The 14,450-nt window shown below is 42.8% G+C and overlaps 1 protein-coding gene across 3 annotated transcripts in view; it reads right to left on the bottom strand.

Moving 5' to 3' along the window:
- The window catches only part of LOC102002789 (zinc finger protein 383-like), a 20,363-nt gene extending 8,864 nt beyond the window's left edge, over nt 1–11,499 (bottom strand). For 2 of the 3 annotated variants that reach the window (XM_026781625.1, XM_013347091.1), the window contains exon 1: nt 11,338–11,499. In XM_026781625.1, the coding sequence (XP_026637426.1) occupies nt 11,338–11,340 (3 nt within the window). In that variant the 5' untranslated portion in view covers nt 11,341–11,499. Of the gene's footprint in view, nt 1–8,486; nt 8,754–11,337 lie in introns of all 3 variants that reach the window. The other variant, XM_026781632.1, reaches the window with a different exon arrangement.
- Between the last annotated feature and the right edge of the window lie 2,951 nt (nt 11,500–14,450).

Here is a 14,450-nt window from a genome sequence, read left to right as displayed (position 1 = left end):
TTAAGGATGTAAAGCCACAATAAAAGTTACAGCTTTTTAGTTATTTATTGTTTTGTATTACATGCGTTAATTTAAATTTTTTCACTTACTGCTGTTTCTTTTGCTAAAAATAAAGAGTGATAAAGTGTGTATATGTGATATTGAGGTGGAATAAAATTAAAACTTACTGCACCATGTCTATTTAATATTTCAAAACATGTTCTATACTTAGGAGAAAAGTGAGTAGCTTAAAATAACAACCAGAACGACACTAAGCAGAAGTAAGAAAGGTGGAGAAGCAAAGGTTTGCGAGTTCTGAATGCAGGGCTCCACAGTCCCTAACCGGAGACACATTCCCCTAGGAATCTGTCTTTCTTCCCTGGAAATCTTTAGCTTTAAGTTCTGAACCTCAGCCTTCTGCTTTCTAAGTATGTCCACAGCTTTAAATGACAGAATATTCAGTGTTGCAACAAACTATTCAAAACACTCAGTGTTAATCACAATAAACAAACTTTTGAAGCACTTAAATTTCATATCTCAAAATGAAAATAATGTTATTCTATCCTTTTTAGAGAACATAACATTCTTTGTAATGGGAAAACAGATAAATAATTCAATAAACAATGCATCATATGTGTAAATGAATAGGATTTGCAAAGTTAACTCTCATAAAATTTAGTATAAAAAAATCACCAAGTACAGAGAACAGCAAAGCAGTGACCATCACAAATCTTCCGAGAATGCTTTTGTGAAGGTCTGTGATGCAACGATCCCTCTACCTTACTCACCTGATGAATCTGAAATAAAAGAGCTTCTCTATTCTTGATATCGTAGCTACTGCTAAGACTCAATTACATCTGAAATTCTTTCCCCCAAGAAGTTTAGCAAAATCATGATAGAAAGAGAATAAATTAGTAAGCACTAAAGCCAAAAATATCTTCGTTTCTCTTCTACTTTGGATTTATAAATACTTTCTTATATTCTACTCCTGATACAATAATAAACGAAGAGTTGGAAAGGACACGTAGGGCTTTAGTTTGTCAGCTGATAAAGATGGGCTGGGGGAACAGATTCCTCCTAGATTTGACTTTTTTTTTTTTTTTTTTTGCTTACATTAATTTCAAAGACCCCAAAGGGGTCATCCTTGTGTTGAAATTAAAGCTTCAAGTCAGCTAGAACCTAAACACCACCCACAGAAACCCCATATGCCATATATGGAGGAGGGTTGGTCAGAAGAATGGCCCATGGAGAATAATACCTTGGGGAGCTGTGAGAGGCTCCAGGAAGAAAGGTAGAGCAGAGGGCCTTTACCTCAGGTGCATTTTGTTCCCTGGACTGTTCTTGGACGTGATTTCATGCCTTCTGTGACAAACATTTATATTCACGTTTAAGACTAATTTTGTTGGCTGTCAGAACATAGCTATAGAACCTACCTGGTCATTGTACCCTGAATCTTGGTGGGGCCTTCTGCCTGGCTTTTGTGCTTTCCCAGATAAAATCTATAGTAAGTGCTAAGCATTGTTTAAATGAGTCTGTCCTGAGAAAGTTCTGGAAAGGGTTGCTCTGTCACTATTCACTATGTGCTTACTCATCATTATTTATATGTTTTTCTGAACCCAAATGACCTTCCTTGGATCACTGGTTTGTTACATTCATGCAGAAGAGCACACCGAAACTGAAGTAAGGCTGTCTACAGCGTTAGACCACAGTCATGTCCTGTCCCACACTCCCTCCCGGCTTCTTTCAGGTCCTCAGATCAGATTCCAGGTCTCGCAGACAGATCTGCACAGGTTGGCGAGAATCAACACCTATGGATTCTCCCTTGATGACATTTCCTGTGGAAATCACACAATCTGGGGAGACCCAGTTGTGCCCAATTGTACTGAAATATTTTTCCAGAAAATATATCTTACCTTCAAAGAGACTAAACTTTCTTGCAAGCAAGTCAGTAATATGCCTTGAGAAATGATGACTTAGGAGTATAATGATGACTTAGGAGTGTAAGTTCAACTTGCTACCCATTTAAGTCTACCCTGCCTTTATGAAAACAAGGTAACCAGCCTTTCCAGGCCTTCTATTTCACTTTATCAGCTTTTATGTCCAAGCTCAATACATTGTTTATATTATGTATTTCTCACGTCCTTGATCCATAATAATTTTTGTGTGCATAGGTGTGTTGTGATCTTTTGCTGAAAGCATCCAACAGGTTGAAAGAAGCCCTAAACAAAACAAATATCAATGTTGGAAGCACCATGTCCATTAAGTAGAACTAAGCATGTAAACACGTGAGCCCGTGGGGGCACATCACCATTCGACCTACCACATCAGACATATCAGCAACTGCTGCAGCCCCCCAACACATTACAGAGGGTGCTAGGGCCAAGCTCCACCTGCAACACTCAGATCCCCTAACTGGAGATGACTATGCAATGACCGGCTCCTTTCACTGTCGCGCCACATTAGCTTGGTCCCACAAGCTTCACGTCACTACATGTCGTCTCTGGGAATCTGGACACTGTTCACGCTCCAGCAGACTGAGAGAGACAAGAGTCCTGCGAAGCTAACAGAGAATCCTCTCTGTTTGACTGGGTAGTCCTGCCTCTGATGTTAGGGTTGGATTAATCTGCAGACCCCACTCCTATCAGTCTGATGACAGGAAATGGGATCAAATCCCTGGCTGAATGGCACCATTACGACAAGTTTTCAGACCTTCCACACCAGCATTACTCATTATAAGAGGACCTTTGCATTTTGGCAGAATTAGGTTCCTAGTGTCTGGCACGGTCATCTTTTACCCTTCGGGTCAGCGACTCTCCAAGCATCTTCCTTTTGAACACCGGGTCACAAATGTACACAGGAAATTACACACTCAGTATCTCAGGGGAGGGGGAATGCCCAGGCCAGGTCCAGCTACGTTAGAAAGGAGGAAGCCAGGTATCAGTGATGTACAGTGAGGTTGACGGTGGTATAGTGAAATCTAATGCCAAATTATCTCTTAATGCCTACTTACTTTAACCCATAAAACAAAAAACATCCCACCACTCAAAAGGAACAATTATTAAATTCATGGAAAAGTAGAGTTGCTTGGCAATAATATTCAAAAGAAGAAATGAGGGCACGCAGGGAGCCTGCTTCATTAACAGTTCACAAAGAAAGCATCCGGAAGAACAGCATCTTCACAATTTCTGTGAACCAGGGAAAGACTCTGAAACGGAGCCTTGGTTCCCAGGATGATGAAATAGGGTTCTGAGGATATAGCTGTAAAATGAATGCACTTTCCTGTGTTGTAAGATTTTTATCTAAGAAAACTGAAAGCCAGGAGGAAGAGAACGGTTAACTGAACTGAAAGTCCATGAAATTGTACAAAAGAAATATAAAACATAACCTTAGAGAAAAGATATGTAGTGGGTGCAAAAGAAGGCGATTAATATATGGACGAAGTAGTTTTTTGGGGGGGCAAATTGATTGCTCAGAGAAGTGGCAAAGAAGTGACCAGTGACCTCCTCTCTCTCTCCTTCCTCAATCTAAACTGGCACGTCCTGTGAATCTTTCGAAGACTCTCTCTCCTACTTCCCATGTCTCTCTAAATGTCCCGGGTTGGAGGTAGTATTTTTTAACAAAAGATAAAATCAGTTGTCATGCAAACAAATTAACAGGAGAAAGTGACAGAAAAGTTTTAGGGAAGATGAAAGAACACAGGGACACCAGCACCACTACCTATGAATAAAGCGGTATGTATTCACGTGGGATGAAGGAAGGCTGTGCTGGCTGACACCAGCTAGATTATCTGAAAGGTTTAACTTCGGCTGAGAAAATGCTTTCATTTTACTGGTCTGTAGGCAAATCCGTGGAAGTATGTTCTCGATTGATGCGGAAAGGCTCGGCCCACTGTGCAGAGTTAGCACTTCGGAGCTGGGAGTTCAGAGTTATAATGACAGCAAACTGAGCAAGCAAGGGGAGCAAGCCAGTAAGCGGCACTCCTCCAAGGCTTCTGCTTCAGTTCCCACTTACAGCTTCCTCCTGCCTCAGCTCCTGTCCTACTATAACCTGAAATAAATCCTTTTTCTCCACAGGCCGCTTTTGTCATGGTGTTTTACCACAGCAAAAAAAAAAATACAAAGATAATTATTTACAAGGAGCAAGCACAAATAAAGTCTCCTGATAAATTCATTATTTAATTTAAATGTTCTGAAAGACTATCTACAAAAGAGGACAAATGCTATTCCACCCGATGTGTAGGATAAAATTAAGAAGCATTGGGGTTTGGGAACAAAACCAAGAATGACACCAAAACGTAAGCTTGTCTTAAATATAATTCCAAACAGTCTGTGTTACCAGGTAAGCCGATAAAACTGAAGGTAAAGACCTGTACACATATTTTATTTATGAAGCAAGTAGGACCTTTACTATACTATTTTTTCTTCTTTTTTTTTTTTGGTTTTTCATGAAAGGTTTCTCTGTAGCTTTGGAGCCTATCCTGGAACTCGCTCTGTAGACCAGGCTGGCCTCAAACTCACAGAGATCCACCTGCCTCTGGCCTCCGAAGGGCTGGGATTAAAGGTGTGGGCCACCACTGCTGAGCTTGTGACCATATCCTTTCTAGGTAAGGAAAATGTGCAATCCGTGGGCCATATTTTGTGCTAGGTCAGATATGAATGTGGCTCAGTACAAAAGGTTCACTGCTTAGTTAAACAGTGAGATGGTTTTGTGGTAATGTGCAGCCAGCCACCAGTCAGACATGCTGAATCTTTCCTGGTAAGCTACAGTAATGTATCCCACAAATTGATTAAGCAGCTCTGTAGCATGAACTGTGTAGATGACAATGTGTTAAAAACGACGACACATCTTAAACCTTCTTAGCCAGTTTCTTTCAGAAGTAAAACCAAATACAACTGGAAAACGACATGTTTAGTTCAAGGAAGGTGGCGAAACCCCCACTCTTCTGTACATGAGACCAGCCAAGGCTTGGTTTAAAACATGCAGTGAGAATTCAGCATGAACTCTGGCTTCATGCACACCTGTGTAATTATGCCTTTAGTCACGGCGTCAGAAATAGAGGCCATGGCCACTGAAAGTACAGGGCACTAAGGCCATATTTTTATCCACATACATTAAAATGTCTAATTTTATTTCTGAAATTATAGTTCTCAGAGGCTGAAATTTATTCATTTATGCTTACCACATTAATCATGAACCCTCTTAAAAGACCCCAAAATACAATGCAAAATAAGCCGAGAAATAAATGAGCAAACTCATGGAGATCTAATCACCTTCACTGCCTTTCAGAAACTCAGAACTATCACTGAAAGAGAATGTAAGAACAATGAATAGAGGGATGATGGATCTTATTTCCATCAGACACTCTGCAAAGAACTCCTCGCCAACTCTGGAACAAAAACAAACAAATAAAAATTTAACAGATGGGAAGGGAAGGAGAGGACTGAGAAGAGGAGGAGAACCAGAAGCCTCCCTGTATTGACTATCCAGTGACGGCATGGTTATAACAATGTACATGTGTACAATCAGGAGGTGGGTTGGTCCACGAGAATGGAAATCCCCCTGGGTAAAGACCTGCTACTTTAGGAGGCGAGGTTCCTGCAGTCTAGAGGCAAGGCATGCGCATCAAGCTGCTCTAAGCACTACATAATGTGTAGAATAAAGGCTCCCAAGTTGTGTCTTGTCCTGAGTAGCTCCACTTTGAGTGAAAACACCAAAGCAAAATGACTCTGCAGCTCATCTGTACACCAACCATGAAGCAAAGACTGATAACTGTTCATATTAAATTTATTTATTTTACATTCCGACCAGTTTCTGCTCCTTCTTTTCCTCCCATTCCCTTCCCCTACCTCCCCTTTGCCCACATCCCCAATTCACTCTTCCTCCATTTCTGTTCAGAAAGGGGCAGGCCCCCCAAGTATATCAATAAAACATACATATTAAGTTTCGGTAGGACTAAGCACCTCCCCTTGTGTTAAGACTGGGCAAGGCAACCCAGTATGAGAAATAGGTTCCCAAAAGTCAGCTAAAGTATTAGGAACAGCCCCTGCTCCCACGAGGAGTCTCGCAAGTAGGTCAAACAATGCAAGTGTCACACATATGTAGATTGTCTAGGTTGGTCCCATGCAGGCTCCCTGGATGTAGTTCAGACTCTGTGAGCTCCTATGAGCCCAGGTTATCAACTATAAATTTAACAAGGTAGATTATAAATTATACTGCTCTATGAACACAGTAATAGTATATCAGAAAAACCAGGCCCAAGAACTAATGCAGAAATCCAGATCAACCTGCATAATACACCCTCACCTGGAACCCATCAAAAAGACAACTAACAATGGGGTGGTAATGCCACCAGGACTACTCAGTGTAGGTGTCACGGGAATTAACAGGTGTGTTCTCTATGGTCCCTACTCCATGACAAGACCACGCAAGTCAGTCTCGCTCTCATGCATAATCCTGTATCTTAGCAAGGAGCCATGTTTCCATAGCAGGGTTCTTTGGTTTCTCCAGCAGCTCCACTATGGGGTTCACTAATATCAAGCTGAAAAGAAGAGGAAATTGAGGGAGCAAGGAAAGCCAAAGGAGCCTCTCATGGTGTTTGCTTGATGTCTCCACTCAGATAAAAGCCACAAATTCCAACAAAATAAAATTTCCTATGAAAGCTGCTTCCATAAAGAAACAATTCCTTTTATATACGAACACTTCAAATACAACATGGAAACAGCAATGAACAATGCTGAAGACCTAAATACAGCCAACCTCCAAATAGGGCCTGAGACCTTCCAGGAGTCTTCTGAGAACTTCACAAGACTATGAACTTTTATTCACTTAAAAACATTTGAGCTATTCAGGCAATCCTCAAACCTAAGGGTTCTGCTTCATAAATTACAATGTCATCCACTGTACATCAGGAACTAGCCCAAGATCTTCTCTTCAGCAACCCTCTGAGATGCAAGTTCAGAACGTGCTGAAATCTTGTAATTGTGTAGTGGACAGTGATTATTGGAGATGGTAAAGAATTCTACCTCCATACAAGGCTGTATCTTCCCACTTCTGAGAACCCGTTTCTATTCACTTCACACTCTGATCTATGTGAAACCCCCTTCCTAATACATTCTAAGCTTGCTTCATACTGGCTCAATGAGAAATTCCTTTCTGTGATAAAGTATACCAGACTTACTAGAGATCTCTGAGAATTCCTTCTCTCCTACAAAAATCAGCATGAATTGTTTCCTGCCTGTATCCCATTGCTGCTACTATCTTCATGGCCTTTTAATATGTATCAGCTTTTTGTCTCTGGCTGCAGTAAGGTTCCTCTGAACACTGATTTTTAACCCTTCTGTAACTATTATGTAATCTATCTACCTACCTACTTAGCATATCTATCTATCTATCTATCTATCTATCTATCTATCTATCTATCTACCATCTATCTATCTATAATTATACTAGTAATTCATATTATAAAAAAACTATCTGCATATATACAATTACACTAGTAACATATTATAAAAGAATCTATCTACATACATACAATTATACTAGTAATGCATATTATAAAAGACCCTGTAATTGCTAGTGGGAGCTATTAAGGAATATGAGACTGCCTGGTAGATGCAGCTAATAAGATTAGCTTATTTTGTAAATTTATCATTCTATGTGTCCATCCATATTTCTGACAAACCACTCTCATGAATAGGGAGAGGTGGCTCAATTTGTGGAGGCTCATTGGAAGAAGCAGGGATTTCCCAAGAAGCTTCTAGTTTATTAAGCTGGATCCTACAATGCTTATCAAGGCCATCCCCACATGGTAAATTCTCAAGCAAATAGACATTTTTATTAGTGTTTCTTCAGTTCTTCATAGACTAAGATGTAGGCCTAGATCAGAACATGCCTCAGATACACCACACACATAGAGTTTGCAGACAGAATTGACAGCTACAACCCCTATCTCAACAAAGACAGATGTATTCCAGAAAGGGAGTCCTCTGGACTTATAAATGTAGGGGGAAAGTCTACATTCTGCTTTACCCATGTCTGTCTCCCCTTGATGGCAAGTTCTCTACTGCTACTGTCAGGGGCTCAACCCCAGGCCACAGAGTGAACAGTAAGTAGAACTGACTGTGACTCTGAAGCTGATGGAAGAATTCAAGAACCCTGAATGCAGCAGTACAAGTCAGGAAGCTAACACCAAAGTCTCAGAGAGCTGCTGCTGAGAAAGCCCATGGCTCCAGCAATCCAAGTGTCTTATGGAAAATCCACATGAGCGGTAAAGGCAAGAGGGGAGGGTATTTGTAGCTTTCCCTCATGGTATAAAACAATCTCTTCCACTATCATAGTGCAGGACACAGATAATGAAGACTAAGTCAATGGTGGCCAGGCAGGCATGACAAGAGTAAGCAACACAGTGATCACTAGGTCTATGACAATGGCAATGTGGCTGTTCAAACGCCCTAAGAGACAGAATGAGCTGGGAGAGTCACAGGACTCGATTTTAGGATTCCACCTACCTCATTCTCTTGCCTCCGAGTTGCACAAGACCACGGAAGAAGCTAGAATATATAGGAACGGAAAAGTTAAAATGGGATTCCATGAAGCAGCTTTTCTGTTTTGGACACACTTTCTGGGCTAAGACTTCTCAGTCATACAGCAGCTTTGCAATTCATGGTCCTATAAGTAGACTCAATGGATTCACCGTTTCTAACGCGAGGTCCACTGGAACCCTTGTTTTACTGTGCTCATGGTGCCCCATCTCGGCTAATCTCACTTTTGCTCATCTGCCAAGGAAAAGAAATGCAACAAATATGTAGGTTTTGAAAGACGCTTTCAGGGCTGACGTGAAGGAAGGGCATCTCCAGTGACTAGACACCTGAGGTAAGGCAAGCGCTAGTGTCAGACATCTGAATGAGCCCACCTGCTACCGCTTTCTCAGCTACCGGAGTCTACTGGGTCGCTCACCTCACTACCGACTGGGCGAGGTCTTCGCTGCTTTGAGATTTAGTCTCACATGTAGACCAGGCATGCTTGAGTTCTAAGATTTCCTGTCTCCCTCAATAACAGGCTTCTGGAAGACTGAGTGTGATCTTCCCACTCCCCAGGCCCTCTCCTCAAGCTGGCTACACAGTACTGACTCCAGGTCTACCAGTTCTTCCTGGAATCAGTTTCTTCAATGTAATGAAGGACCCAAGTCAACAGCTTCCACTGGGCTACATCCTGAACCTCCAGGCTCTGGGTGAAAGAGAACTAAGCACATGCCAATCTTCTGGTTTGAACTGATGGACAAATTTTCCATGGCCTACAACTTTCAAAAGTACCGACTGCTATTCATTCCAGGAAGAAGTTTTAGAGCGCATTCCCTCCACCAGTGGCCACCTGATGGCATGGATTCCAATCACCGGAACCAGTGACTCAATACACAGCCAACAGGTGACAGGCAAGCCAGCTTGAAGACAAAGTGTTCCATGGCCCACAGAATCAACTGGTCAGGGTTCATAGAGGCTCACAGAGACTGAGCGACAATCAGGAGCTCATATGAGCTTGATCTAGGTCCTCTGCTGCATATGTGTTATGGTTATGTAGCTTGCTGTCCTTGTGGGGCTCCTAACGGTGGGAGCAGGAGCTGTCTCTGACTCTTTTGCCTGCTTTTGGGACCTTATCCTCCTATTGGATTGCATCATCTAGCCTTTGATATGAGGGTATGTGTCTGGCCTTATTGTAACTTGTTATGCCATGTTCTGCTGATATTCCTGGGAGGCCTACTCTTTTCCGAAGGGAAACAGAGAAGTGGATCTGGGGGAGGAGGGGAGGGAGGGGCAGCTACAGATGCCATATATGAGAGAATAAAAAAAAAACCACCATGAAACAGAATGACCATATAACCTAAGTAATCACAAAAGGATTAAAGCCACAGTGTTGAAGAAATGACTACTCCACCACATTGCCAATACTGTCCTCAGTAGCCCAGACATGCATACAGCAAAAGGGCCTCCTAGATCAAAGTCTTCGAGGCTCAGGGCATCCAGCTGCTCCCTCACTGCACCCCACAGCTCAGCCTGTTTTCTAAGGAGAGGACACAGTGGTCAATATGCGCTTGCACAAAGCAGCCATGGACGCACGGTGCCAAGCCCCGGGTGCAGGAAATAACCAAAGCACAGAGCATGGACACATCACCATGGAAACTCTCCAGGGGGAAAACTCAGTCCAAAAACACTGTGAGAAGACTGCCTAGAAGACAGAAAGAGATCACAAAATCAAATCAAAAACAACAACTACAAAAAAACTTTTTTTAAAAAAAGGTGTTGGAAGGGGACCTGCTAAGAAACAAACGACAGATCCCACAAAATGCCAAGCACAAGTTCTGCCACATGCAGGACACGACCCTTGCACCCAAAAATGTCAGTGACTGTGATTCATCGCAGAAGGACCTGCACGAGATTGGACCTGTCAATCTTTTGTGGGGGAGGGGCCATGAGGCCTAGCCACTCCCAGAGGATTTGGGGGCAGGTTACAGTTGATAAGGGATTGAGATATTTTCTCTACTAGTGTTGTCACTAATTAAATGCCCTGGCTCCGGTAAATAATCTCTCAGTAAATAACCCTAATGAAACTCATTAGTTTACCAAAAAATAGATCAAAGTAGAACTACTACGGAAGAGGGGACTAGTGGGAGCGGGACGGGAGAGACGTGATGGAGGATATGTTCACAATACATTAGCATGTATGAAAATGTCGTATGACACCACCCATTACTATGTATATATATATATATATATATATATATATATATATATATATATATATATATATATATATATACACTAACATAAAAAACTTTAGAACCATTTATTATCTATAATAAAGTACCATTTATTATCTGGAGAAAATAGTGACAAAAGCTGTCTGATAAAATACAACTGTTTGGGAATGACACACATATTTGGGATTTAGGATTTAATTACCAGACCTAGACCCCAAAGGCTGCGGAAAGGGTTTTGGATCTGAGCTCCTACTTCCGGTACATTCAGAACGCTCAAGGGAAAACTCTGGGAGAAGGAAGAATCTGGAGCCCAGCTGCTCTCCGGCAGGAACCTCCGCCACGGAACTGGATTTTCTGATGCTCCTTCAGACCATCTCCAGCAGTCTGCGAAGCTGGCTGCAGACACAGAGAGGCCGCAGCAGGGGAAGGGACTGGAAGCAAACTCCGTGTTTCTGCCCAGCTCCTCCCTTCCAGGGCACCGGAGGACACTAGGTCCACGCAGCCCGCCAGCTCCGCCCTAGGCCAAGGGGACCTGGCCCGGCGCCCCTAGGAGCGCAGAGTCCCTCCTACCTAACCCTCCGAGCAGCCTCGCCACCAGCGCTCACCATCTCCACGGTCCTCTTGCATCTCCAGCACCCGAAGCTCACGATTTCATCAGGGTCCCTAGGCTTCCAGAGGCTGGGGACCACACTAAGACATTTTCAAACACAAAGGCCGGAGATAAGCATAGGCTCGCGAGATTGTCAAGGCCCGCCCCTTCTCTTCGTCAGCTTGATTGGCAGTTTCTCAAACAGCACCACTTCTAACCAAAGCGACTGCCCACAGGCTTTGGTTGATATCAGAAAGCACCAATGACACCAGACAGCTCCCAGGGCTGAATGAGGGCCCCGTGACAAGTTTTAGACTGGAGCTGTTTTAGAGGGGGGCTTTTGAAGATTTAGTTCCCAGGGGGATCTGCTAATGCCATGCAAGCCGTCAGTTGTACATGCATACATATGAAGATCCACAAGTGACGAGAACACAGACAATTATTTTTCCGTTCCCTAGAAATTGTTTGGACTCTGTTCTGGTGGAGACTGCCTCTAGGGTTTTGAGATAGAAAGGCATTCCCAAGTTAGCGTGGTCCAGAACAAACAATGAGAGGGAGAGAGAGGTTCAATTTAAATTTCTAGAGTTTCTTCACTTTAAGAAATTAAAAGAGCTGGCTATGCTAGACCGCGGCTTCTTATCCAAGGACTACATGTTATGCCCAAATCCGCAAAGTCCCTGCAAAAGCCAACAAGGAGACTGAGTCCTGTATGTAAAAACAAAGAGCCTTTATTTTAATCAAGTTTGCAAACTTGATCTCTCTGCATGTCCAACGCATTGGAATAACCGGAGAGCCCTGAGCTCAATCAGAATTGGATTTTTATAGAAGTAAAGGTGGGGGTGAGGAGTTTCCGAGGTTCAGGACCCCTGATTGACTGACATTTATTTGTCTAGGAGTGTCCTGGTGAATGTGTGCTGGCAGGTGATCCTATCTACGGTTGGAATGTTAGGCATTTTCTTTGACCCGTCAGTTCTTGGGTGGTGGTTGGGTAATCTCAGCTTGTGGTTCCTCCTGCAACCAGGTACTGCTTCAGGGTAAACTCAGGCCTATTATTAAATTTATTGAGGGCCAAGTTCTACTCTGGCAGGTGATAATGGTTGGAAGTAAAGAACTTCCTTTGGGTGACCTGCCCATTCTTAGCTTATCATGGCTGGCCCCCATACTAAATAGGCATTAAAATGCTCAAGAGGCCAGTGAGGATGGACCTGAAAAGTTTTTACTGCCCAACAAACCTCTCTGTAGACGCAGTAATCCAAATCAAACCAAATCAGAAAAATCCCAGGTTTAAAACAGTGCTCCCAGGTGGCCCTTGGAAGGAAGACCAGAAAACCAGGTGTTTGTTCTCTGAGGTGCAGTTTAAATACCCCGTGGGAGTGGTCTTGAGTCTCTCTGGGGACAGGTCACCATTTGGCAGGCTTTCTGGGAAGTGGAGTCTGGACTGAGGCAACTCCCAGAGGAGGGGATCTAGAATGGAGCCATCCACCCAAACATTCCAGACTTCCCAGACACGTGGATGCCAGGGGCTTGGGTGAAGTCCCAACCCAAACAGGACTCCTCTTTTCCTTGTGCCAACAATTTTAAGAAAGGAAAGGTATCATGTGGCTAGAAAGCCCTGGATAAATCCAGGTCTCCCCAAAGAAATCCCTGGATAAATCCAGGTCTCCCCCCACCAGCAGGAAGAAAATAGCCAAAACTCTAAGCAGAAAGAATCAGAAATCTAAGATTAGTTGGTTCAGTGACTGTGTTTCAGGAACTAGCTGAAGATAAAGTTAGATTGTAATCTTGAGAATAATCTTGAGAAACAGGGAGTTTCCTCCTTGTGATTATCATTGGTATTTTTGGACTACCGTGTTTCAGTAACTAGCTGATTATGACCTTGAGAGTGATCTTGAGAGGCAGGGAGTTGCCCCCTTGTGGTCTTCACTGGTATTTTTGGAATTTTCTATGATGCCCTCCCTACCCCTTTGGATTACTGGACTGCAGTTTCTTCCTATAAAAACCCCTCTCCAGGTCGCTTGGGGTGGAACTCTTCCCCTGCGTGGGTCTGAGTCTCAGCCCCAGAGCACTGGTTCCCATCTCATCATCTCATCGATTAAGAACCTTGTGTGACTGCAGCAAGGACGGTCTCTCTTGAGTTACTGGGGGAGGGGGGGGCTTGTGTTATTCTGAGACTTGAGTGAGAGTCTCCCTGCACTGGGGGGTCTTTCAGCTGCTGCGAATAGCCTGGGAGAACAGAATCACACTGGACATGGTGCTGGCAGAAAGGGAATGTTTGTTATGCTAGCTTGACAATGCTGCCTTTAATTTCGTATATTACAGTTTCTAATGAAAAAATTATCAAGGCCCTTCAAGATTAATGACACCAATATATCAGTAGAAAATTTAGTAATTGATGATCAATTTACAGACTATGGCTAGGAGGATGGTTTAGGAAACGGAAGGAACTCTTGTCTGTGGTCCCAAATTCTCTTTTAATTGTAATGGAAATATTAACCACAGTAGACTGCTTCATTATTTCTTGTATAAAGGACCTTTTAAAACAAAAGGAAAAACTCACTGAAACAATAATCAGCAAATAAATGCTCACAGCACACCAACATAACAATATTTTAGCTATTTGAACAGACAGTCTGTTCTATGATGAAGTCAATGAATGCTATGTAAGTTCTTTGAGAATTAAAATAAATATAAAGTCAAACCCAAAGAGACAAAAGGAAAAAGAGGAGGGAATTGTAAGAAACAAACATCTATGGTGCATTTTCAGTATGAGGTGCATTTAGATCTCACAGAGAGTCACAGATAAGCAAGAGACACGAAGACCCTGTCTTCTGTAGCTAGTAGCAGGCTCTGCTAGTCTAGGCACTATCAGTTCAGCACGGGGCTAAGAAGTACCCCTCACACATGTTTATTCTGTAAGGAAGTCTTTGGTTTCCCAAAATGGTCTTCAGAGTAATGGGAGAACATACAGGCACTGTTTATATTGACCCAGGAAAAGAGATCCTGGAACATATGACTTCATTGAAAAATGTCTTCTATGCCTTTAAAAATTAATTATTTATCTTTTTTACACCCATGTGCTGGATAGTTTTATGTTAACTTGACCCAGGCTAGATTCTGGAGTCATCTGAA

Source organism: Microtus ochrogaster, chromosome 1 (assembly GCF_000317375.1).
Source record: "Microtus ochrogaster isolate Prairie Vole_2 chromosome 1, MicOch1.0, whole genome shotgun sequence".
Taxonomy (NCBI): Eukaryota; Metazoa; Chordata; class Mammalia; order Rodentia; family Cricetidae; genus Microtus; species Microtus ochrogaster.
Note: the sequence above shows the minus strand (reverse complement) of the source record. Positions and strands in the feature narration are given on the sequence as shown.